General features: G+C 36.3%; 1 protein-coding gene across 1 annotated transcript in view; it reads left to right on the forward strand.

Annotated features, from left to right (window-relative positions):
• The window catches only part of LOC134527646 (ras-like protein 2), a 99810-nt gene extending 77292 nt beyond the window's left edge, over positions 1-22518 (forward strand). Inside the window, exons 4-5 of the mRNA XM_063360510.1 lie at positions 6644-6855; positions 8229-22518. Of these exons, the coding sequence (XP_063216580.1) occupies positions 6644-6855; positions 8229-8423 (407 nt within the window). The 3' untranslated portion in view covers positions 8424-22518. The remainder of the gene's footprint in view (positions 1-6643; positions 6856-8228) is intronic.
• The last annotated feature ends 5134 nt before the right edge of the window (positions 22519-27652 follow it).

Here is a 27652-nt window from a genome sequence, read left to right on the forward strand (position 1 = left end):
GAATGAACGGAAATGAGTAAGCATTTAGCCGAAGTCGTCAAGATGTCGAACACGTGTAGCAACATAAACTCGTAAGGTCATTTGGGGCAAGTGCGTTTTTGGGGTAAGTGCGTAACTTCTCTCCAGAGTGATTTCAAACAGTGTAGAGAGCTGCCATCTGTAATATTACTTGGGAAAAAAAGTGATGCTTCGAGCTTCTAACAGAGGAGTGCGCTATAGTGTCACTGATAAGAGAAAGGGAAGATTTCAACTGCCACTTGTATAAAGTTGTTGTGTTTATTTTGGCGTCCAAAGTTGTATCCAGTAGCGGATCCAGAGGGAGGGCTAAGGGGCTCAAGCCCCCTCCAAAAGCATCTGGGTCCACTATTGTTTTAGTGTTTGCCTTGATAAAGCCTAGCCTCAGCTGGGTCAAGCCCCTCCCAATCCAAAATATCCCTTCAAATCCAGAGTTTCTTCTGATTGTGAAATCGTTAGTTGAGGCACAAAATTGCTGCGATTTGTGCCTACAGTAGGCGTGTGTCTGAATGAAACTCTACCCAATCACGAAACTCAGCGATGCTACGTATGAACACGTATGAACATTTGCTTGGGTATTTATTGATATTGTTTGTAATTAAGTGTGTGGTTTATTTAGGTTGATATAAATTTTAAGTTTACCTACCTTTAGATTTGTGTTAATGGATAAAATAGTTCATGTGGTTTTATATAAGAAAAGGCTGCTACTTTAACTTTGTCGCATTTGAAAAACGACATAGCTAAACAAAATAAAACAAGCTGGGTTCAAAGAGAAGTACATATCAAAGAGTAGTCCCTCCAAAACTGTAATTGTTATCAACTATTATTTAGAACCAATAAGGATCGCAGGCTCTAGCGGCCAGTGTCTGCGTGGCTTGTGGCTTCTAGCCGCGTCGAACTGCGAAGAGCTCACCGATGTTTCGGTCGAAATCGTAATCGCCATCTTCAGGGTAGGTATTCTATTGAAAGTCTATGGAGTTGTTGTGCCTTAAAACACTGTCGACTGAGACGTGTGTGTTAGGCTTGGCCTCACACGCCGTGTTTTTTTCTTTCATTATTTCGTAATTACCTTTATTTAAGGGGCCCGTCTAGCCATGGGTGTATGTGTGTTAGGCGGAATGATAAGCTCGAGGCTCGCTGGTATTTATAGCGTGGGTATCGCTAGTTCTAGCGTGGTATCGCCTCGAAGAGTAAAGCTGTGAACTGACGCGTAGTCTTCTCGTTACTAACATTACATGGCATAGAAATGAAGGTAAAAATGTAATGCAAGTCCCTTAAGTGCTTTCAAGAAGCTGTACCGGTTGTTTTATGCTTACTAATTACTGTGAAAACAAGCCTGTTAGCCATTTTAACTCTTATAAAAATACAGCTAAAAAAATGTATGCGTGGAGTCCACGCGTGACAGAAGTGAAACTTGTTGCTTATTAGTTATAGGTAGGGTTCTTGAGGCCGGAAAAAAAACCCAGGAAAAATTGGGGAAAAAACACCGAAAACTTGGTTTTTTTCATCAGTACACAAATTTTATGGAAAAATTGGAAAAAAAATAAAAATTTACATAAATATATAGATATAAAAACCTTTTACTTTCACATTGATGAATATGATTTACAGCAACATGGTTACATAGTGCTCAGCATTGTTTCTTAATATATCATAAATACACTTTTAAAAAGACTGAATATATAAATGAACATGTACATACAATTCCTGTAGTAGGCACTCAAGACAGTAGGTAGGTTAGGCCCTAGGCATTATATCACCTGTGGCTCTAGATCCAATTCTGATGACTCTGAGTCTGACTCTGAAATGTTTGATTCCTCGTCCTGACTTTGTCCATCTGCAACATGTTCTGGTTGACAGGCACATGACGAATGACAATGTACATTAGGACAAGACCTCCGCCTAGGAGTATTTTCTTTAAATTGTAAGTTCCTTCTGATGGACACTAGCTTCTGTACCTTATCTGCAGTCAGGCGATTTCTAGTTTTAGAATGAATTGCAGCAAACTGACACCACTTTAGTTCACAGGCTGCAGATGAAGGTGGTAAGGACAATAATCGTGCTGCCATGTGAGATAGAGGTTGTGTAGTGCACAAACCCTGCCACCATATTTTTCTGGTGTAACATGTTTTGCTGTGCTCCATATAGCATCTCTTGACCAAAATCCTGTTGATGTCCTGAATTCAGCAAGATTTGATGATAAAGAAGTTACATCTAGTTCAAGATGCGGTGTTAGTTTGGTGATGAAATCTATGGCAGACAGCACTTCATCATCATCTAGCATAACTCCTTTGTATCTTGGATCGAGAAAGTTTGCAGCAAGTGTAGTCTTCAGAATGAAGTCTTTGCGTTTTTGCAGTACTTTCACAACTTTGGCTTCTTCGCTTTTCGTCAAGGGTGATGCTGCAGATGAAGATATTACTTCTTTACATAACTCAGAGATGAAATGTGGAACATCAGACAGAAGTGCACTGTCTGATTCAGACTTTGTTAGAGCTGTCACAATTGGTTTTAGGAGGGACAAACTTGTTGTAATTTGTTTCCAAAATATATAATTATCAACTAAAAATATTAAAAATACAAATGAATACTGTAATATACTTACTTCTTTTAATTTCCAAACAGAAAGTAAACAATCTTGCTGCTGTAGGCCCAACACTTACAACAATGTCTCAACTCTCACAAGTGATTGTCTTATAAAGAAGTTTGGCCAACTGCCAACAAAAAAAAAATTAAAAACTACTAAATTTCCTTTAATAAAAACATAATAGCCTACTTAAATATTTATAACAATAAAAGTAGATTCAATAATTAATAATATTTAATTAATAAGTTAAATTTGAATTTATAATTTTTTTCCAATTTTTCTAATTTTTCGGAAAAATTGTTTTTTTCTTGGTTTTTTATGTTTTTTTTCCTGGATTCAATTTTTCCGGAAATTTTAGAACTCTAGTTATAGGCAGAAATATATTACTAGTATTTTTTAATAGAGTAGGAGACAATAATTGATAATAGTAAGGCGCGGGTGTGATATCAAATGAAATAACTCTTTTACACACGAATAAATAAATTGTAGGTTCTTTGATCAAAAACATTTGTACTAAAATTTTTACCCGTACATTTAAAACATACTTTGATTTTAAATAATTCTTAAACTTGAAGCTTGCCGTTAATAAGGTAGTTTATGCAGCTTAACTAATTGTCCACATATACGTGTGTAGTCTGAGGTAGGTATCTAGCATGTGAAAATGACAACATGGCATACGAATAGGACCTTGCTCAATGCTACTTTGTTGAGCCACAGTCATCCACAGCTACACTCCGATCGAGAAATATTCACGCCTCTTAGCTGAACTTAATGTATTTAAACACCCGTGGGCTCGTAACTGTAATAAAGCATATGATTTAGTTAATCAAGTAGTAATTCGTGACAAATAATTACTGATGTCAAACTAAAGAGTGAAAGGCATTATACCAGTATAAATATTAGTTACACATTACTCACATAATACTGTTTAACAATACCGATTTACACAAGTTGTTAAATAAATAATACGTACATGAAAGATATATATATATATATATATATATATATATATTTGTTTCGAATATGGTCCGTGGCACGGTGCACAACGATAAGCTCAAACCCCGTTGTGTTGCCCTCTGCCCAAATACTCCCTAAAGTCGGGGTGGAGTCAGGCGCAGGCGGATCCCTCCCTACCGCCGTGACCCGCCTATCCCTGCAGCATGGCAGGGTTCAACATGAGCCGCACGCCGCCTCGTGGAGCCCGCTCAAGGCTGCTCCAGCGATCACAGGCCGCGCCAACGGCCCCGGAGTGGGGATAGCGTGACGTCTACCCCCAAGAAACAACCGCGCACATGAAAGTGCGCAAGTGCGCCAAAGTGCAAGAGAGCAAGAGCACAAGAGCACAAGAACGCAAGAGCGCAAGTATGCTGCGTCATTTATACCTTTCTCTGCCGTCTCCTCTACCAGTTCCCCCACCATGTACTCAACTATTCCCCTCCTCTCCCAGTTTCCCGACCACATACCTAGCTATTTCCCCTCTTGCGATCGGAATTTTCGTAATGCTCGAAAATTGCTACACCCTCAGAAAATAATTTTCATTTCAAAACTTAATCCGAAACCAAACTATTTGTCGGCCCTCAGTAAATTCTTAAATGTTTTTTCGTAAACACACCCAACTCTTATATCTTCAGTAGTTTTCAAATCGCGTTATTTTTCCTGTAGTTCTGCACACCGTATGTGTGCCCAGGTAGACGGGACCATTAGGGCTGTTTATAAAAGTTTAACTCAATCCCTCCCTTGCATTCACTTAGTGTAATATCTGTTGGAAATGTGTGTGGCGAAGAACAGTAAATGCAAGGTTAAATGAGGGAAACACGTAAGAACAAGATGGCGTGTGAGTCCGCGCCTGAAGGCTCGCGAGGGCAGCACTCGGCACTGCGGCGTGTGGCCGGCTGTCTGGAGGCGTCGGCCGTGACCCGCCCAGACCTTCCCCGGGCTTGTGGAGGAATGTACACTACTGCGCATCAGACCATCATTGGCCGACGACTGGCCGTCACAACTGTCCATCGACACCTGCATTACACGATTATTATTATTATTATTAACATTTACATATTCATTACTACACCGTTCACATCACATTCTAGCTTTCAACTGTGTAGGGGAGACCAGGGTAATATGATCACTTGAAGGTTTTATTTCAAATATAATCTCTGATAGTATGTCTGAGTATGTACATTGTAATAATGTGGTGTGTATGCAGTATAATTAATAAGGTTATTTAATAAAAGTTTTTATGTTTGTTTTAGCTTAAAAGAAACAGAGTACTTGGAGAGTAAAAGTAAACAAATTACAGTGTTATATTTTAATGTCTTAATCGTAGATAACTAACACTTTGTATTTAAGAAGCACTTCACTGACAAAACTAAAAGATAATGAGAATTATTCATGGAATTTTACTTAGAGATTAAAATAAATATTAGCAGATTTTTATTGGATGAAATATTTTTTAAAAAATGGGGCGTGGCTGTGTCGTGGACACGGACGTGTGTTGTAAGTGAATACGTTTACGTAACAGGTAATATTTTCTATAGCTACAAAATATAAACAACGCTATTTTATGTATGTTTGTAATCATGTTTGAACACTAAGAAGTCGTGTATAGGCCGATATTAAATATTTTTTATTATATATATATTTTATTTTAACACCATATATATTCACTGTAACTATTTTACACTAATATTTTAAATATGCAATCGATAGATTTTGACGAAAGCTGACGATTGAATTTCAAACGAACGTCATAGCTTCTCCGAGTCAACAGTTATACAAAATGTAAATCTCTAAACGCAGCAAAATGACCTCAATATGGCAGCGCTTCCCCCTCCACCGTGCGCGATGCATCACAGTCCTCACTTAGCGTAACGAATTCTTTGATCCTTTAGCTATCCAGTGGTGTAATTAAATTTTGGATGGAGATGATAGATATTTAGCTGCAACACCAAACTGTACCCCCGATTCTGTTACCATTCGTTTTTTGAATTGCCTCCCACTATGGAAGCAATTTTAAAGACGTATTCATGTCAAAAATAAATATTTGCTGTGTCTCGACACCAGTGACAGTGCTAACCAGGGGGGCCACGACTAGGTGAAGCTGCTGTGCTCTCTCCAAGTAATGGTCTGCGCCGTGTTGGTTTGTTAGGGCACGAGCAGAACAATACAGTGTTGCGGGATGCATAATGCAGAAATTCGCAGGCGGTGCGTACATCACTGACTGCTCGTCAAGATGTTTAAAATCAATTGCAAAATTTCACACACAAAAATAAAAAAGCAAGAAATAATAATTAAATAAAAAATTAACACACACGTTTTTAAAATGGACTAAAAAAGTATAAAATCATTTCTCCTAACCCCATACAGATTTATAATCCCATAAAGATTCCTAACCCTATTACAGAATGTCCTGAAAATTTTTGATAGTGAATTTGTATTGCTATGAAAATTCTTGTAAGATTTAAAACGAAAAAGTGGGGCGCATGCAATAGATAATAAAGGAGTGTAGAGAGTAGCAAGCTCTTTGATAAAACTCACACATCATTTCATATCATTTGTAGTGCAACAAAATAATTTATGACTTACTTGAACTATACATGCTTCAATTTTTACAGTTATATTTTTTTCCTAGGGGTAAATTAATATTAGTATAACTATTAAGGAAACGCACTTATGGACGAGAAGACTGGACTGCGCGCCAGTTCAGAACCTTGCGCTTAGAGGCTATATAGTGTAGAAGCACCAGCAAACGTCGCCCTTCAGTTGGGCCTCTTAAAGAAAAGTAATGACGAAGATAAAAAAAAACACAAAATTAATTTAAAAGGACCTTATAATGTACCCTTATACAACACAAGTTTTTCCGACTTAGTTATGTAATGTAACAGCAACATGATGTTTCAGTAAGTTGAAGTTGCATTTTGGGAATGTATCCGGAACATTTGGCGTGAATGTACCTGAAGTATTGTACCGGAATGTCTGAAGCTTGTGTATAACAAAAAGGGGCGAATGAGTTCCAACAGTGGTTTGAGATTGCAATGCTTGCAGTCCTGGACACGGCCGGGCAGGAAGAGTTCAGCGCCATGCGCGAGCAGTACATGCGGTCCGGCGAGGGCTTCCTGCTCGTGTTCTCCGTGACGGACCGCGCCAGCTTCGACGAGGTGTACAAGTTCCACCGCCAGATCCTGCGCGTCAAGGACCGCGACGAGTTCCCCATGCTGATGGTGGGGAACAAGGCCGACCTGGACCACCAGCGGCTGGTGTGTACAGCGCTGCGGCGATCCCGTACTCATCTCCTCTCCTCCACGGGAGGGGCTGCACAGTATTGCATTTACGTGACCATTATATGCCGTGCCTTAAAACACGTGACACACATAAGCATCAAGTATTCGTGCAAAAAAGAACATGGTGGGAAACTGATTTTTTTCCCCCTCTCCATTTAAACATAAAAATTACACCTTAACTCAAACTGAATGTTGAAACTGCTTTAAAAATCAAACAAGCCTTGGTTTTCATTTAGGAATTATCCCTGATACATCTATGTTGGTGCTTTTTAACAATCAAGGGGTGGGCTTAGGGGTCTTGGAACTAGGAGCACCCATTGTCAGATCCATAGCCACGTCTTTGAACATCACTGCCCGTAACTAGGAATTGTTCATGCTCTGGTACACACCCAGTTAGCATCAGTGGCGTAGCCAGGATTCGTGTATGGGGGGTGTTAAGAAGCAGCCCCCCCCCCCCCCTCCGTATTGAACCGTGGTGGGGGGAGGGGGGTCCGGAGGTCCTCCCCCGGGAAAATTTGGATTTTAAGGGGTAAAATAATGCTATTTTAGCAGTTTTCGGTACTTAAATTTAAATATTGTAATGGTAAAATTTTATTAATTTTTAATATTAAATTTGTTTGAGTGATGAATAAGAAATTTAACTAAAGATTTGGTGCTATGGGGGGGGGGGGGGGGGTTAAACCCCTAACACCCCCCCCCCCCTGGCTACGCCCCTGGTTAGCATATCAAAAAGAGCATTTCCTCGTTTTAACATCTTATAAAATATTTCCATGTTTGAAAATGGCTGCTGCTATAAGATTTTAATTTTAAATTGTGTTTATTAGAATCAGATTTAGAGTGATTAAATTTTTATATTTCTATTAATGTTACAGTTTTACCATTCATTACACATGACTACATGTCAATAGGCTCACAGCAACACTGTATTTAGAAATCTGGTGGAAGGATACTGAAAGTAGCTAAAGAAGGGCCTTGGAAATTGTTCATTTAAAAGCTAACCAGGTGAAATACTGATTATTGTCTTTCGGACTGGTATCTTGTCACTTAACTTACGATTCGCCAACAGAACTGTTAAATGAGCTGGTTTTGAACTATGAATGTGCATTTTATTAAAAATGTTCTTTCAACAGACATAATCATTCATGTTAATTATTAGTAATGCCATGACCTTGAAATATGTAAGCCCGAGATGTCGTCAATTGGCTCCCATCTTATCCCCCTCCCCAATACATCACTAAATGTTTTGAATTTGATTTTTTTTTTTTAACAAGCACCCCTGTGCCGTTAAAACATAGCTGTAAGGTGCAGAACTGTGCACAGTATGGTTTGCACACCGACTGGGTTTGCAGATATCGACGACGGAGGCGCAGAACCTCTCGCGCCAGCTGAAGATCCCGTATGTGGAGTGCAGCGCGAAGCTGCGCATGAACGTGGACCAGGCGTTCCACGAGCTGGTCAGGATAGTGCGCAAGTTCCAGCTGTCGGAGCGGCCGCCGCTCAAGCCCAACCACAAGGACGGCAAGAAGAAGTGTGCCATCATATAACGCTGCCAGTTCTCGCCCCACCCCCTTTCATTGCCATCTCGGAGCGATCAGACTCGCCTCTCTTTGGACTGGTCACGTGGCTGATGCGACCCGTACAGCACGTTATGTTTCAGATATTTTTCAGAAGGGTTAACATTAACTTACTGAAACATTGTAACATTGCAGGTGTGTATCTGAAACTCTAGTGCTGTACAGGCAGAGATCCAACTATTTCACTGTATATTTTACCACCAAATGTTTCTAAGTTGTGTGTGAGTAGACCATCATTAATCTGACACACTCTTGCTGGGCCTCAAGCCTGTGGTAATCATTCAGCCATCCCGGCCATGTACATTCTACATGGTCAAGCTGGTGCCTGACACAAGTCGCAGCCAATGAACAGTTTACCATGCCTCTTGTAGGCAGGCTAGCCTGGTGGTCAAGTATACCACAAAGTAGTAGGGTCTATAGTGTTGGGGCACATGGGTTTACCCAGTTAATTTGAAACATCACTCGAAGGGACTAGAAAGCATAGTCCATGTACATCTCAATGTTTTTAATAGTGGATATGGTGTACTTGCTGCATGGTTTGGCTTAAATCAATATCAGCATGTCTGGACAGTTTAAAATTTTAAGGGAGGAAGCTTAGAAGTTATGATGACATCTCAGATTAAACTATTTTTTAGGCCATAACAATTTTGTTTTGTTTATTATTACAAATTCCTCTTTGAAAGCCACAGACCACCATTTAATTGACTTCTTGACATTGACAATTGGTCATAACAAATGTTTTTTCCCCTGTAAAATCATTGTGTCAATATTAAACTAAGCATTGTCAATGACTATCAATAACATTGTTATGGCTATTTTTATAGTTTATTAAAGTCTCTAATAACAGTTGGCACATTGTAATTCAGAATTTTTAGTTTTGCCACAATTTATAAATCCAGCACCGATCGAGTCGCTGACATACTTTTTTTTCCAGGTGGATTTGGGTATTGATAAAGTACATTAATGCTCTGAGTTTTTTTCCCCCATAAAACAGCTTATTAAAACATTTTCTAAATATCATTGTACTGGGTATTAATTTTTATTTTATATACCCATTATAACTACATATGTTGAATTTCGATAATCTGTCTCAAGAAGCTGCTATAGTCTCAAATAAGCCATATTAAACAGCTTTTACTGTAATGTGTGCTCCATGCTATACTAAAGACAGATTTGCTAAAAAAACAATTTTTTTGTGACAAAAAAATTTGGAATAATCCTAATGGATCATGTGCTAGCTAAAGTGTGGTCAACAAACCGGACGCATTGTCAAGCAATGACGGGATGATTTGTCTTCCCAACATAGTGGTCATAATACCCACGTGATGCTTTTTAATGTACAAAATCAAGAAAACTAGTGTTTTCAATAAGGCATAGTCAGACGTGTCCTCTTCCCTTATTGGCTTTACTTTCCTACAGTCCAGCTTTATATGCTCCTTGGTTCTGACCAAAACATGGTTGAATCCCAGATGATGTCTTTCTTTTTAACACCAACTGAGTAGTGTCACAGAAACAGGAAATATGTATATTCAACTAGGCAGACAAGTACACCATGCTCTACTGGTTTTTACAACTTATAAGCTTCCAATGTGGAGCATTTATTGAAAATCTGGGGCATAGGCAGATCATTTTTTTTAAAGTTTATTCATGGTACAAAACAATAGCACTTTATAGATCTGTCTCACTTAAGTACGTGTGTACATTTTTTTTTCTGGAAAGACATAGGCTAATACATATACTGTTTCCAAATATCTCTTTTAAGGACAAAAATAAGTCTGAAGGATACTTGAAAAGTGCATCTTAAAGGCTGTCAGCCATTTTTGTCATCCTCCTGAATAGTTTCAAGAATCTTTACAGAATCACGAATGCAGCCTTTCCTGTAAGGATGAGTTGCTTGCATCCTTCCTTGCATTCTTATGGCCTTTCTCTAGCTTCTTTCCATTATAGAAGTCAGTAGTGAGTAGTTAAACCAGCCAGCTGCTGTTGACTTCTGTTCTGTTCATTTATTATTGTGAATACATCAAATAGGCTTAAGTACAAATTTAAAAATGCTTTGAAATAGGTAATGTCAAGGAATCTTTAAACACAAATATGTAATCACCAGAAATGTATATCTTGTGTGATACACAAGATTGGGTAAAAGTCAACTTATTTTCATTACTAGGTTCTCAATAAGTGCAGTCTTTATATTAAAGGCTGCATTGGTGAAGGATGCAGCCTTAATAGGGATGGTTCAATCAAATCTGCATAATATCCTTAGTATTCAAAGAAATCAATATTCAAGAAAAAAAATTAAAAGTAATTGAAATAGTAAATTAAAAAAATTCAGCACTGATAACATTGAAGTTTACTAATGCAATTATTTTCTTCATACCTATGCTGTTACGATTCTCCAAAATATTTTACTTTTGACATGTAATTATAGAAAAAAATTACAATATGTTTTGGTTTTGGAAACTTAATTTGTAAAGACAACCATTTAAAGGGTTGAATGTTTCAACACCATAGTTAGTAATTTTAATTTATTGTATATTATTTTATGTTGGACTCTTTGACACCTAGATTCGGATTTGAGGGATTCGAATTCAAGATTCGGATTCAAGGAAATTGGGACCTGATCCATCACTAATCCTTAATACTTGGAAACAGCAATAGTAGAAATACAATTGCACAACTGTATTTGTAAAGGCTGATTTTAGCTTAAAGTGTGAATGTGGAGTATTGGTGACTGGTAATTGTCCTAAATGTTGGCTTAATGGATCTTGGAAGTTTATTACATTTGAGAGTTTAACGATATCTGCTATTTGTCGAGCATACTTGGAGCAATCATTTAAGTTGAAGTAATCATACTTTTTCTGCTTGCAGTACACATTTCACTTAGCCACAATAATTGATTGATATCCTTGTCAGCTGTTGTGATTGCCATTAGAATCTTAGCACATGCTTTAATGATGGGATAGTGTACAGTGTGAAAAATAGTTCATGATAGCTACACATTATTAATATTAACATTTGTTGTCTTCATTAAAATAATCATCATTATATGTGTTACATTCCAGGTTGATCTGGCAATACAACCCAGAAATATAACAGGCATTTTAAAACTTACTGTTGTCGATACTCAAAGATTGTTTTTGAGTTACTTGGTAAAGCTTTTATTTAAAAGAAATGTTTTCAAACAAGTCTCTGGATTAAGTTCACTTAACCAGTACGTCCTCCCGCGGAAAATTTTCCCGGTGGGTGACAACGGTCACCCTGGGCTGATGCTGACACCTGTAGTCAAATTTCCAGTTAAAAAGTCCAAACAATATATAAAAAAAAGGTTTACTCTTCGGCCTAGCCCCGACAAGCAGGCGTGAAGTGATCTATTCTGAGATTTATTTCATTTTTTCTAGATAGCTGCCGATGACACGACCGTACATAGTGACGATCGAGCAACAACTAACTTTGCACCACGCAGTTACCTTACTTTCACAAAGCTAGAAACAAAGGGAGGCAACCCTGTGGGCCAACTGACCAATCACAACACAGAATCCAGTACCCATCATATAGGGAAAATGTTTTTCTCTAAATGTCTGGGAAGACAGATCACACCACCTCAAGGCTCGCTCTGATTGGCTGGCGAGGCAGCGCCCAGCGAATGTTCCAGTCTATTGCTGCACAGTTATGCGTCCACGTGCTAGGGTTTTCCAACACACTACCTTGAGGTGTGAAAAATAACTTACTGCCGACAGTATGTCACATCTGTCTTACTTTCTTTTGAAACCTTTTAGAATATTACAGTCTACTACCCAGAATATGCTTTAAAATTTGACAAAATGTAATTAATACACATATTAATTTTAAGTGATTAGTAAATTACAATGAAAAAAATAATAATAAAACACACTACATTCAGTTTTACATAAAACCTAAGCCAAATTAATAATAATCACTATTAAAGCACAAAAAAAGTACTTTAAATGAAACATGAGTCCAAAATAATTATGAAACATCCAAAAAAACAACAAAACATTTTTAGTCAAAGTGTTAATGGTAGTAGAGGGCAGGAATTCTGCAATGTTACACATTCAAGTCTTTAAATCAACTTTGTACTACTTCATATGATCTTGTGAAACAATTCACAATCAATTATTAGTGTTTTGAGATGACATCATTTTAGGCAAGATATTGTGTTAAACAAGATATAAAAACTAAATAATTCTAAACCGAAATGCAACAAAATTCACCTGATTAACCTAATTTTGTTTCTTAAAATGTTGAATTCAATTTATTAATTCTTAGTTAGGGTTTTATTTCGAAAAAATTAATCAATTATGTTCTATGTATAAAAATTAATGTAGTCTCTAGCACAGTGATTTTTCTAAATATTCTGGAAAAATAAAGGAGTTAAAAAAAATTTAGTTAAAAACATAAAGCATATTTTTCTAAACATACTGGAAAAATAAAGAAGTTAAAAAAAATTACTTAAAAGCTTAAAAACAGAAAATATTATGTATGAAACAATTTGATACTTTTATACATATATGCACAATAATTGTGAAATGTGTGCAGCATTAATAACACTAATCAATTAACAGCACAGTATTAAACTTTTTACATCAAAATTGGTAAAAATTACATTCATAAAAATCATGACTAGATAGCTATCACTCCAACATTCAAGTGTTAGACCATCGTGCTTTTAAAAGTGTCATTATGATTAGACAATTTTTTGATTGATTTTTTGAAGTTTATATCATTCCTCTGTTCGTACTTATATTGTGTTCATGACTGTTAGGAAGTGTAGTTTTAACACATCACTGCCACATAAAATAAAAGATAATGTAAATAATTTTTTAGTGCAAATTATGCTGCCTATGCCCTTGAAAATGTTGCTGTGTTGTGTTACAGCACCCGCTGCAGTTGTGTTCAGAAATACTTTCCTGATGTTTGTTGAGACTTGTTAGTTTTACTCGCAGCTTGTAACGAGAGATGAGTTTAAACAGTAGGAACATCAATTGAAAATAACTCACTGCTTCGACTAATGGTAAAATGCAGTTAAGTTATATAGCTTTGCTAGCTGGTCGTTTGTGTGCCTCGTTTGTGTGCCTTTTGAAGTCAACAGGACAAAATCTGTATTCAGTGTTGTCTATTGATGCATGTTTAGATATTTTAGAATTTTTTCATAGAATTATATGCCTTTTACTGGTGCCGTTGTTTTTTAAATGAAGTTCATTAAATTTGTACTAAGTTTGTGTGAACAGCTGGAAGTGTATTGGTGTTGTTAAAGCTAAGCACAAATCTATTTTATATTCAGGTGCAAAGAGTTGAGCTTTGTGTGCTGGGAGAATATCTTCATACAAAACATTTAGGTAGTTACAGGAAAAGAATTGTCTTTTCATAGTAATATTTTTATCACTATTTATAATATACAATTTTTGTGAGCTCACAAAGCACAATTTAGAATGTGCAGAAGAAATAAGGAAACCAAAGAAGTTTGAAGTACACTACGGCCAGATTTATAAACTAAGCAAGGAATACAAAAATGCAAAGACACAACACATAATTAATACAAGATAATCATGGCCGTTAATAAATCACGAGTCTCGAGAAGTCACCAACATTACAACAAGAATGTGCAAGCCTGTAGAGAAAAAAATTTCTTCTGTTGGGCTTCTTTTCGTATGGTTTTTTTTCTAAGAACATTTCTGACATTTTTAATGATTTTATTCAAAAGCATAAATTTCTTTCATAGTTTAATAAATAAAATCATGAGGTGATAAAAAATAACATTGTAGCCTTCTATACACGTCTGTATCTTATACATTTTTAGGAATACTTTACTTCAAATATGGAAGGGTAAATCACAAGCCAAAATGCAAGTATGTAGTTGAAAGTTGTTAAAAGGCTTAGCATTTATTACACTTTTGCATTCCTTGCATAGTTTACAAACCTAGCCCAAGTGTGTGTGTTGAAGAGTACAATTTTTAACTACTATGTTTATCTTCTGAAATTGTTTTTGATTTTGAAAGAAATAGTTGACAAGTAACTAAATGCATTTACCTACCTAGCAGTCACAATAACACCACATGCACATTAAATTTATTTACCTGAGTTTTTAGCACTTACTATGATATGAGTGTAATTTATCACACAAATACAGATGCCATACATACAAAGTCCACCCCCCTCCTTTTCCATCCCCAGTCCTCCTATGATTAGTTATATACTTACTTTAAAATTTCTTGCCCCTATTTAAAACATGTTTTCAGGATGAAAGTTTGCATGCTGCCACTTTTAATTCCTATTTTTATTTAAATTATTGTACTTAAATTTTTTATGTTTGACTGTATGTCTGGTCAGCAGGGAGGTACATAGCAAATGACAACACTAATAAGGGATATTAGAGAAGGAATCAGCCATGGTCTATGTAAAGAAAAGTCCAGAATTTAAATGTTGGTGTTTGGTAAACTGAGGAAAACAGAGATCAGGATAGTTATCTCACCAAAAAATGCCATGTAGAAGATAATCTGAATCTTAGAAACAGACACTAATGTTTAAGTTGAATGATGAATCAATATTATTTCAACAAACATGCAAGCCAATTTATTAAAATTGGTAATTGCATAAAGTTTTATAGTTGTGAAATCTAATTAGTATTTCAACTTTAATCAGAATATATTGGCTGTTGCATTTATTTTAATTTTATCAAAGGAAAAAGGTTTAATTCAGTATTTCCCTTAAGTTTTTTTTTATGTCAAAATTTTTGTATACATTACAAAATTTGTGGTGCAAACTACCCAGACACACACGGTGCGCACAGCTTCAGGAAAAATGTGATTTCAAAACTTCTCAAGATATCGTTTATGAAAAGCATTTAAGAATTCACTGAGAGCCAAAAAGTACTTTTGATTTTGGATTAAGTTTTAAACTGTGTTTTTAGAAGAATGAGAATGGCTGAAACGCATGTTTTCGTAGTAATTTTTAGGCGTTAAACAACTGGTACAGATTCTTGAAAGCACACTTTTATCTTAATTTGTCTGACATATAATGTTATGGTCACCACTCAAATTTCAAAGTTATCCTGTGATGACAAGAAGATTGCGCGTCAGTTCAGAGCCTTGCGCTTAGAGGCGATACCGTGCTAGAAACACCAGCGAGCGTCGCACTGATCATTCCGCCTCACTAACACACATACACTCCTGAGTCGGGCCCCTTGACCAGTTAAGCGCTAGAGGGTGGTACGCGCTGTGTTATTTAATGATGAGAAACAAGACCAAGAGAAGAAATTATTACACTCTTTGCACTCTTGGCATAACACCTGCAATTCGCACATGAGCCCCTTTTGCAGATATGTTGGTGTGATCGCTGGAAGGTTCTTGCATCTGGCACGCCTCTTGTTAAAAAATGTTCTCGGGACAATCTTTGTGCTTCCAAAGCGTTGTCTTCTGTAATCCCGTACGTGTGATGTACGTATATCAACCTTCTCTTGATTCATGTATACATTCTTCTTGGAGATTAACAGAACAAACGACGACGATTGCTGTGAACTGCGCATTTGTTCTAGCCCTTCACCAGTTTAGCTCCAAGCATGCTGTCTAGTTGCATTCTATCACCCCTACCACAAATTTTGAAACACCTTTGTACATACAATGCTATCACACTACCATTTAATTATCATTTGTTGCTTACAGTAAACATAGCAGCAACTTAATGCTTCTAGAAGCCATAATAAACTAAATGCACAGGTATGTATCACTTGAAAGCAGAGCTTAATTATTTAAAATTTCTTTTTGAACAAAAAAAGTAGGTTTATTGCATTTAAACATTTAAAGTATAATAAATATGTATAATTAAAGTGGTTTAAAACACATTTAGCAATTTAAATGTAAATGTAAGTGCTTTTTTTTTTTTATTAAATGCCACCTTGAGTTTTCCTATGAATGAATGTTATGATCATAAAAAAAATAAAACTTTGATAAGCCCTACTGCTGCAGAGTTTCACAGGTGTTAGACCGTAAGATGTATTTTTTTTTATGTATAATTTTAGATAGTACTTGAAATTTGGCTTCATTAAAACTGAAATAAATGTAGTGCTTGAAGTTAAGTGACCTGGCTGCTACAAGTGCTTTCTTCTATTAAGTCATTGGAGTTAAGTGTTAATTCATTGTTGAGGATGAAAATTGCAATAATACATAAATATTGTCAATAGACACTATATAATCTCAGTAAATATGTTTGTGTGTGCTCAATGCCCTGATGAAGACCCAGTACCGCCATTAAACAACGGGAACAATTGCGGCTTAAAAACTGTTAAAACTCATTTGGCATTTTTGTATTCCTAACTCCCCCCCAAACTTAATTAGGTTGTGAATTTTCTATATAACTTTCCTGAAAAGCAATTTTATTTCTTTTCATTTTTAAGGTTTGCAGCATAGCAGTGTAGTTAGATCAACAGGATGAGTCAGAATTCAACACACACTTTGCCTGCAAGTCCATTATTATAAAATAAAATTAAAACATAAATACCACTTTAAGTTTAAAGTGCTTCCAAGATTGGTATATTATATTTCTTAAGCTGGAGCTGTACAACATTTTTATTGCAAATAATAAAGTATGAGGCATGTTTTTTTAAAGTAAGTACTGTTTTGAAATTAGGCCACTGCACACTTCTGTTGTCATTCCGCGCATGCAGGTTGTATCTACATCTGTTGGCAAGCCACAGATGCCATTACGGAAACATTCCACCGTGTTTACGTTTGTTTGCGAGTACGTATTTTAAATGCCTCCGTTGATTGAGAATCTCTTTGACTGTGAAATAAGCGCTGTGATTCGTTTTCTTAGTGCTAAAGACGTGACTGTAGCTTAAATCCATCATCAGCTCAGTGAAGTGTCGGGAGAAAACATTTAGATAATGACGAAATTGTAAAAAATTTGTTCTCTTTCACTTTTCGTCAACTTCCTGCACCATATCTCCAGAAATGACAGAAGTTTGCCTACTATGTTCCTCATTATGAATATTCATGTGGCCATCTTAAACAGCTCTAACCCATTTCCATACCATTCCATTGGTCATAATTTTTCTTCATACACTTCACTGATCTGACAACAAATTTCAGTCACTGTCACTTTAGCACTAAGAAAACGGATTACAGTGAGTATTTCACAGTCGGTTGGATTCTCAATCAGCGTAGGTATTTTAAATACTCACAAACAAAAGTAAAAGTAAACACGACTGAATGTTTCCATAATGGCGTCTGTGGCTGCAGCGGCCGAATATCAAAACGGTACTTACTTAAAAAACATGCCTCGTACTATAAATGGAACACAGAATGTTTTAATAATGTTCAGTTGATAAAATTTATACAACCACATCAAAACTTGCAGTGGTAGTATAATGATTTTCTTTAAATAACTGGAGGTTAACAAGTCAGAAAAATTTATAAAAAGTAAAGATGATATCCTTATTAGTTCAATAAAACCACTTTACAACAGCAAAAAGTTTTTCTTTAGTTTTATGACTTTATTCAATTAAACATTATCCAGACGGTTAGTTCCATTTTAAATTATATTATTTGAAATACACTACTAGTTGTTAGCTTTAACTTGAATTCACATATCAGCCTTAGGCAGCACTTTAGATCATGTCATAATCTAATAAATTTATTATTTCGTGTTGAACCTGCAACAGATGTTTGTGTGTTGCATTCTGACTCGCTCTATATAGTCCCTGTCCCTGTTTCTTTGTCCTACTTTGCACATCATATTGCGTACCTAAACATGAAACCTACAGTTATTTCTACTACTTAAATGTGCCTTACACAACTTTGCTTATCTGGTAAGTGTTATTAGAATAGCTGAGGCAATGGGCATAGATCCTGAAGGGGGGGGGGGGTGAGATGGGCATGGGCGGCCTGAAATCAAAAAGCCCTTCTCTGCTTACACTTACAAAATCGTAACTGTGAAACAGGATTGATAAACTTGAAACTTGATCCTACGGGCTCCCCTGGAATCCTATAGATTTTCACCCCTAGCTAAGGCTACATCATTTATAGCTTAACAGTGACAAGACAGTGAGGCAGTGTTCTAGATTGGTAGATTGGTTCAACACTTATAATTTGCATTTTGCATCTTGTAAGCTTCCATGTCTGAAATGTTTCAGTATAAATGTGAAATTTCACATAACTATAAAATAAACACATACTTATTACATAATTAGTTTTTCTTGTCAATGTATTGTACTAACTCAGCCTAAACGATAAAAATACATATGTACTACCATTGTAAAATAAAAAAGAGCATGTGTAACTCAGTACATGTGATAGAAGTGAAACTTCTTTGGCAATTCAAACATCGGCTCGTAAGTATATCTAAGGAGTAAAACAGCAGCAAGAGAAAAAGAGAAAGACCATTTTTATAAATAAATAATTATTACTCATTTCAAAATAATTGCTCATGATATTAATAATTATTGATTAATTAACAATAAATATTACTCTCTGTTGAAATACTCAAACCATAAAGTAATTTTTTTTAGTAAATATCAAACCTAAGATTGATTATAATATGTTTTTTAAATTAATTTTATATTATGTATAGATAGATGTGATCAAGCATTTTTCTAGACTGATTTTGTAGTTCTGCAAATATCACCTTATCGAGTTACAGTGAAACAGATTTTGCCAATAGGCTTCATAGACATACTGCAATGTATTCATAGGCATTGATAATGTTCTGCCATCAAATGAGTAACATGTCCGCCACTCCGCGATGCGAAAACTTAATGGCATCGACCTTCTTCAGTAATTCTTTACATAATAACTGTATTGCCACAAAGTGAAATTAAAATCAATTAATATTCTACGCACTGGATTTGTTTAAATGTTTTTTTTAAATTAACTTATTCTTAGTTGGACTCAACATATTTAAACACTCATGGGCTCATAATTATAATACAGTGTGTGATATAGTTAATGAAATAATAATATGTGACAAATAATTACCCTGTCAAACTAAAGCGTGAAAAGCATTATACCAGCAAAAAATATTTAGCTACGCAGCTAAAACAATACTAAACTACACAAATAATTAAAATAATACGTGCTTAAAAGAACACAATTTTCTTGCGAAGATGACCGGTGGAGCGGTGCACAATAACCTCAAACCCCGTTGTGTTGCCCTCGGCCCAAGTCGGGTGGAGTCAGGCGCAGGTGGGTTCCAACTGGCGTGACCTGCCTATCTCTGCAGCATGGCAGGGATAAACCTGAGTCCGCAGCCTTTTAGCGTCAGAAATCGTTTCACAACAATGTTTCACGAAAACATTGCATTAAAATTGAACCTTGAAATTTTACTCTCATTGTGCTCAAAGAAGTTTCACTTCGAAACAACAAGAGTATAACCACATTACATGCTTTTATTTTTATGCATTCAGCTCGTGTATAAGGTTAAACTTATGTGGTAATTATTTGGCAATTTGTATGCTTTGTAGTTGACAAAATGACACCAATATACATTAATGCTTTTGTCAACTATTTTGTATGTGTAAATTGCAAATGGAATACGTTTTCATTCTTGCCACGCTAAGTTCCTATTGAACATGACATTGAAATGTTTTTTTTAAGTTCAAGTTTTGTTCATGTATCCAAAATGGAGAGAATATAGTTGTGACTTTCAAATTCCGATGAATCAATTAAAGTAGAACTATGTTCGTAATTTCTGGTTGAAGATGCTCATTTATGCATACCTTGATACGACCGAAGTGTAGAACTTTGGTTACCAAACATGGTTTTGATTGTGGCTAAATACAAAATTATTCATTAGCTCAATAGTTTAAAACAGCAATACTATACGGTTCAAATAAATTTAAAAAAAATTGCAGTGTAGCAAAAGATGTATCTTGTTCTCACATGTTCTTCAAATGATTCTTGCAATGGGCAAGATATGCACATACCAGCATGGCGTATGCCTGTAACAATGTTTTAAATTGTATTCTCATATCATTGCTGGGTGGATGTCTTCTGGACTGTGCTATGAACAATTTCTTCCAGCCCTACAATATTTTCTTCACAGTGGAATCAACACACTTTGATATGTCACCCTCCTTCAGAGTTATTTTTCATAAATTAGTTTATGCCAAAATTTTTATAATCCAATTATAAATATGTATCTTGCTGGCCTGTCATCCATGGGTTTGGGTGCCACTGCTTTATGGTGTCGAGTATCATGTAATTTTGTACCCAATTACTAAATTGTTATTATTCAAATAAAAACTAAGTACATAATGATTATTTGTCTTGTCTTCACATATTTTTTTTATTTTATATAATACAGTATCAAGACTAATTCACTACTATATTGCACAACACCCAGTCTGAGAGTAAAAAATTTCAGTTTTGTTGGAGATGGCATAGCAATGTCTAAACGGCTTGTTTCCCCTCTCTCTCTGCCCACACACCAACGTGTGGGCATGAATTCCACAGCAGCATGTCCCTTCATGTGGTGCACCGTATAATGAAACATGTGTACTAAGACTAACTAACTCCATATTAACACAATCTAAAATCAAATAAAACATGTATTTTGCATTAAGAATTGTTTTCTCTGCCAACCCATTTTCATCTCATATTAAGTACAATCCGCAGCAAGAGTACTTGGTGGTGCAGAGAATTGAGGAAATGTGCAGTCAACTCAGAGCTGCAGGGTGATTACAAACACACATTCTGCATTATAACACACATTAAACAACAGAGGTTGTGGAGATTAGCACAGAAAGAATCTATGTGAGTATGAACACTCAATTTTTTTTAGTTAAACTCACACTATTGATGATTTTGTGACAGTATGTACATTAAACTTCAAGTGTAAACACACGTTTTGGTTGTTATTTATTGCACCGTCATGTTATATTACATGTGTGTATCAGTAGTATAAAGCGAATAAAAATTAGTGATGTAATCCAACAACAATTACTGTGAAATTTTAATGGCACTATTTTCTTTTAACATACATAGTTGAGTGTGTTGGAGTGTGTTCATGATCAGCCTGCTGGTAAAGAGCTTAGTATTTCAAGGCCACAGGAATATGAATGAAAAGTATTTAGGCTTGGTGGTTTGCAAAAAAAAAAGTCAATGAAAATTGTTAGATCATATACCTCTGAATACACACAGCTTGTTTAAAATGTGTACTTAGAAGAGAATTTTCAGAAAGAAGTATCTACATACAGCTTGGTAGCGTACATGATCAGTGTCACGTTTTTCAAGTATGTCTTCTTTTTTTCATAACAAATAAAAAAATCAGACGAGTGGTATGTGCATTCGTTGTAAGAACTGTAAGCCTGTGCAATGAGACATGCAAACGCCTCGTCATGTTGTAAATGTTTGTGTGTCAGATAATTATTACGAATTTTAAAATGCCCAATGTTGGTTCCTGCCAAATAAACTATTGTCAATCAAATTATGAGAAAACTGGCTGTGCTTTTCCAGCCATATCGAGGAACTCACAATGATGGTTTGAACTGTTAGATTTACTTTGCGCCTGTTTGCATTCTTCATTGCTGAAATCTTGCCTTGAAGGCATTCGTCAAAGTCAAGTGTCAATAGTTTATTTAGATTTGTTCAAAAATAGCCAACATTATCATATTAATTTTTTTTAAATGTCTATGTATTCAGTGTTAAAAAAATAAAAATCTAGGCCATAGAAAAAGAATGTCTTGATAAAAAACTGCTTAAATAAACATTTAAGATTATGCTGTCAGACTTTGTCAGTGGCTTTAAATACTATTGTTGTTAACATTGTTGAACAGGGAACATCACGAGATATCTTGGCACAATATAATTAATTGTAACATAAAATAGTTGATCAGCTTTGAAATGTGCTATTTTTTAATAAATGCTAATGTTCAGCCAATGTTATAGAGATTTTTAAACAAAGTTAAAATTTACAACACAATTATTTGCATGTTTTTTTTTTTTTAGCAAGAGAACATTTACAGAAACATTCTCTAGTGCATATTATTAATTATATTAACATTATTTATATGCTTTTATGTAAAATAATTGTCATTAAAAAAGTCAAATTCTATAAAGAACACTATTTTCATTAAAATTTTGACTACTGAGTGTTAAATTGAATGTGAAATGTAAACTGATTTACACGCAACAGAAACAATTTATAATAGTAAAGCAGCAATGTTTATTAGCAAAATTAAAAAAAGAAAAAAGGAACTCTGCAAATAATTTACAGTGTGACAGAAAACAACACACGACACAAAATCACACAAATTTTTAATTTTTCCATGAAGTGACAATAAATGTAACATTAATAAAATATATTTATATTTTAAGCCATTTAAAAATCTAGCAGTCATATAAAATTAGAATGTGAATTATATAATATGTATTATTAAAATTAAGTATCACACACTTCAAATAGTTTTGATATTGTATATTTTGGTCACTTTCATCAATTTGTTCATTCTTACAATTATCACAATAAAAAACTTTCCATTAATATGTTTTGAAGCTTTTATAATGTGTTTGTTTTTAATGTAGTGGACAAACTTCAAAGCTGTACAAAATATGAAACCGCCCCATAAAATGCATTAATCAAAATTCACTTGAATTAATAATATGTGATAATGTTATAAAAAGGGTACATGTTACAAATAAAAAGGATGGGATAATTAGCCATACAAATATTGAACATTTATCACTATTTCAATTATTGTAAATAACTGTAAAAAACTTATGAATATAACATACGTACTGTTATAACTCAACATTTGTAAAAAAAAAAAAAAATATTTTCTGAGTCTGACAATGATTATTTTTTAAAAGGTAAATAATTAACAATTGTGAAAGTAGGATCTGTTTAGTCACATAAGGCTGTCTTACAATGAATGTTGTTAAAACATTTTCTTGTCAATACTGTTATATAAGGGCTATTTGTGGAAATTTATAACTATATGTCTTTCACAATCATAGTTTTGTTGCAGATGTGAATTTTTTGTAATGCTTGTGATGGACCAAAAATAACTAGCTAGGCAAATAGGCTTGATCATCGAGCATAAGTGTGGAATTGTGGAAGTTAACTCGATTTTAAAGCTGGTTCTAACATCTGAAGCTTGGCTTGAGTTTTCGAACTTTAACCCATCAAAACAATTTCTCAATAAAAGTCAATAATATTCTATTATGAATCTTTTTAATTAACTGATTGTGCAAAATCACCCGTATGACTTGACCTATTCTTTTTAGTTTCTACTCTGCCCCTTCATGTGGCCTCTTCATATATGATTTCTACTTCTACCTTTACAAACCCTTCTTTAACCTCCATAAACTCTTCTGTAACATTCACAAACTCTTCTTTAACATTCTCAAATTTTTCTTCAGCATTCACAGATTCTTCTTCACCATTGATGAACTCCCTTTTTACACCCATAACTCTTTTTCTATCATCAACTCTTCTACCTTCACAGACTCCTGTTCTACCCTCACAGATTCCTCTTCTACCCTCACAGATTCCTCTTCTACCCTCACAGACTCCTCTTCTACCTTCACAGACTCCTCTTCTACCCTCACAGATTCCTCTTCTACCCTCACAGATTCCTCTTCTACCCTCACAGACTCCTCTTCTACTCTCACAGACTCCTTTTTTCTGCTATCTTCAAAAACTCTTCCTCTAGATTTATAAACTCCTCTTCCATTTTACCGACATGACCACCCACTCTACCCTCTGACCATGCCCTCTACCCCTTTGACCTCCCCCTCTTCCTCTTTGACTTCCCCCTCTTCCCCTTTGACCGCTCCCTCTTCCCCTTTGACCGCTCCCTCTTCCCCTTTGACTGCTTCCTCTGTCCCTTTGACTTCCCCCTCTACCCCTCTGACCGTGCCCTCTAACCCTTTGACCCCCCCTCATTCTTACTCGGTTACCACTCCTGGTTAAAATTTCACCACTCCTCTCGTGCGCGTCCCGCCCAGTTTCCTTGCTACTCGAATCCCGGCATAAAACCCTAGTCTGCGTGGCCTCGACAGAACTGCCGCCACTTGTGGCCGCACTTGCTGTCACTCTGTTAAGAATGTTCACACCAGCTTCCTCCAGCGACGTGGCGTGGAAGCAATGCTTGAATTGCGGGTCACCTGGCTTCATAGAGTGTTTTGCAGAGAGATATCTGTGCAAACTACGGGTCGTTGAATATTTTTTGCTGCACAACAGGCACTTGTGCTTAATGCCTGTGTGGGTCATGAGGTGGGCTCTCAGCAAAACAATTTGACGAATTGCTTTCTGACACCTGCACAAAAAAAGTTATGAACTAATATGGCAAAAAAAAACTGTTTACATCTAAAGCATGTAGACGAAGTATGTTAGAAATTTGTGGAGAAAATGTAAACCATATAGCCAAACATCCTAAATGTAGTAATGTAGAACATGATGGTTGGTACACCTGGGGGTGTACGAGAGGAGACAGTGTAAGATCGGTAATGGCGAATTAAAGTAGTGTGCCTTAGTTCCCGTGTTTCAATTATGTAACATACATCAACACATGGCACAGTCGGTACGAAGAGAACTACGGGAAACACAGGGTTCGAAACTACTGTCGTGATGTATTGGAACATTTCATTTGTGCCAGATATCATCACTGAGTAACGAAGAAACGACCCGCGCAGCTGACTCGTATCAAGACAGAAACAAAACATGGCGGCAGCAAGCACGTTCAATGTTCCTGAGAAATTGTCACTACGTGGAAACATCAGTGAGAACTGGAAAAAATTTCGACAAGCATTTGAAATTTATCTGGAGGCGTCTGATCTCGTTTCGCAAGGAGAATCGCGTAAGATTGCGATATTTTTGAATATTATTGGCGAGGAAGCCCTGGATGTTTACAACACACTCACGTTCACCGATGAAGAGAACAAAAACAAGACGTTGGCTATTGTTCTCGGCAAATTCCACACCTACTGCAACCCAAAAAAGAACATCCTACACGCGCGATTCATGTTTCATAACCGCAATCAAAGCAAGGGTGAAAACTTTGATGGCTTTTTAACTGACTTAAAAATCATGTTGCGAGACTGTGAATTCACGAATGCTGACGAAATGTTACGTGATCGGATTGTCTTTGGCACCCAAGGTAAACCAACAAAAGAAAAAATTCTCAAAAGAGGGGATGTCAGTTTAGAAGACACAATTCAACAATTTCGGACTGCTGAAATAACTGCTGCTCAGGCAAGCCAGGTGATGAACTCAAACCAAGGGATGCCAGATAACATCACTGTTGATGAAGCCAAATATAAGCCAAGCAAGTTTCCACGTCCTAGTAGAAACCCAACCATACAACGACTGGCAGTGGACATCGAGTGCAAGTGGTGTGGTTATTGTCACCCTAGAGACTTTTCAAAATTCCCAGCACGAGGGAAATCATGTTCACTCTGCGGTGTAATGAACCATTTTGCGAAAGTGTGTCGTAATACTCGTTCATGAGAAACAAAATCACAACCAGTAACTGAGGTTAAACAAACAACAGATCCTGGACATAGCTTCGATTTTGAGGATTATTACTGTGATCACGTCACAAAAAACCCTGCATGCAACAGTGCTCATGTAAAGTGTTGGACTGAAACATTCCTAGTTGACAATGTCTCTGTCACATTTAAACTGGACTCAGGGGCATGTGTCAACATCCTGCCCCTCAAGATATTTTCCCAGTTGTCTCGTACAGGAACCACAGTGAAGTTACGACATGAGAACATGTCCCTGGCAGCCTACAACAACTCTACGATTAAAGTGGTAGGTAGCTGTGAATTGAACTTGCGTCGGGGCACCATCATTTCAGAAGAAACATTTGTCATAGTGGATGAAGACTCTGTGGCAATTTTGTGAATCAGTACCTGTGCACGGCTCGGCATTCTACAAAAAAATGTGGTCAGTGAGGTACATCTCAAATCCAAAGAAAGCATTGTGACAGCATATGAAGATGTTTTCTCTGGCGTCGGTAAGTTTGCACGTGATTATACCATAAAGTTGAAAGAGAATTCTGTACCTGTTTCAAATCCACCAAACAGACTTCCCCTTACAATCAGAGCCAAGTTACAAGCCGAGCTAGATAGATGTAATTGCAAAATGTAGCACACCCACTGAGTGGGTGAACAGGCTGGTAATCGTCGAGAAACCAGATGGTTCCCTGCGACTCTGCCTAGATCCCCAGGATTTAAATGAAGCCATTGTGAAGGAATATTTTGAAATACCCACAGTGAAAGATATAATTGCTAAGCTAGGCAACTCCAAATACTTTAGTGTGTTGGATCTGAAAGATTCATTCTGGCATGTACCTCTAGACAAACAGAGTTCAACATACTGCACATTTTCAACAGTATTTGGCTGCTATTACTTCAAAAGGTTGCCATTCGGGTTGAACATATCGTCGGAGGTATTTCAAAAATACAACACAGAAATATTTGGAGACATACAAGGGGTCATGATCTATGTCGATGGTCTGCTCATTTATGCAGACAATGAGGATGCTCACGATAAAATACTCATTGAAGTGCTGGTCAGAGCGCGGAGATGCAATGTAAAGTTCAATGTACAGAAGTTCCAACACAAGGTTGCTCAAGTTAAATATGTGGGACACACCTTCACTGGCAGTGGCGTTATCCCAGACAGTGAAAAAATTTCAGCAATTGTCAATTATGATATCCCAACATGTAAATCAGACCTCCAGCGTTTCTTAGGTCTTATTAACTATCTGAGAGACTTCATTCCCCACTTCACGGAAGTCACTGGCCCACTGAGAAGTCTGTTGCGAAATAATAGTGAGTTTGTGTGGGACCCCAGCATACATGGTACATGTCTTAATAAGCTAAAGAAAATATTAACATTTGAACCCTTCCTACAGACATATGATGACACAAAAGACATTGTGATTCAGACCGACAGCAGCAAGGAAGGTATAGGCTGTGTTCTTCTACAGGACAGCAGGCCGGTCTGTTATGCATCAAAATGTCTCTCGCCCACTGAAGTTAGTTACGGCCAGATTGACAAGGAATTTCTTGCCATTCTCTTTGCCTGCAAGAAATTCCATCAGTATATTTACGGGCGCGAAGTGGTAATACAGACAGATCATCAACCGTTAATATCAATCATGCAGAAAGAAATCCACACAATTCCATCGAGAAGACTGCAGAGCATTAAGCTTAAACTAGGGTTGTACAAAGTCAAGCTAG

Source organism: Bacillus rossius, chromosome 1, assembly GCF_032445375.1.
Source record: "Bacillus rossius redtenbacheri isolate Brsri chromosome 1, Brsri_v3, whole genome shotgun sequence".
NCBI lineage: Eukaryota > Metazoa > Arthropoda > Insecta > Phasmatodea > Bacillidae > Bacillus > Bacillus rossius.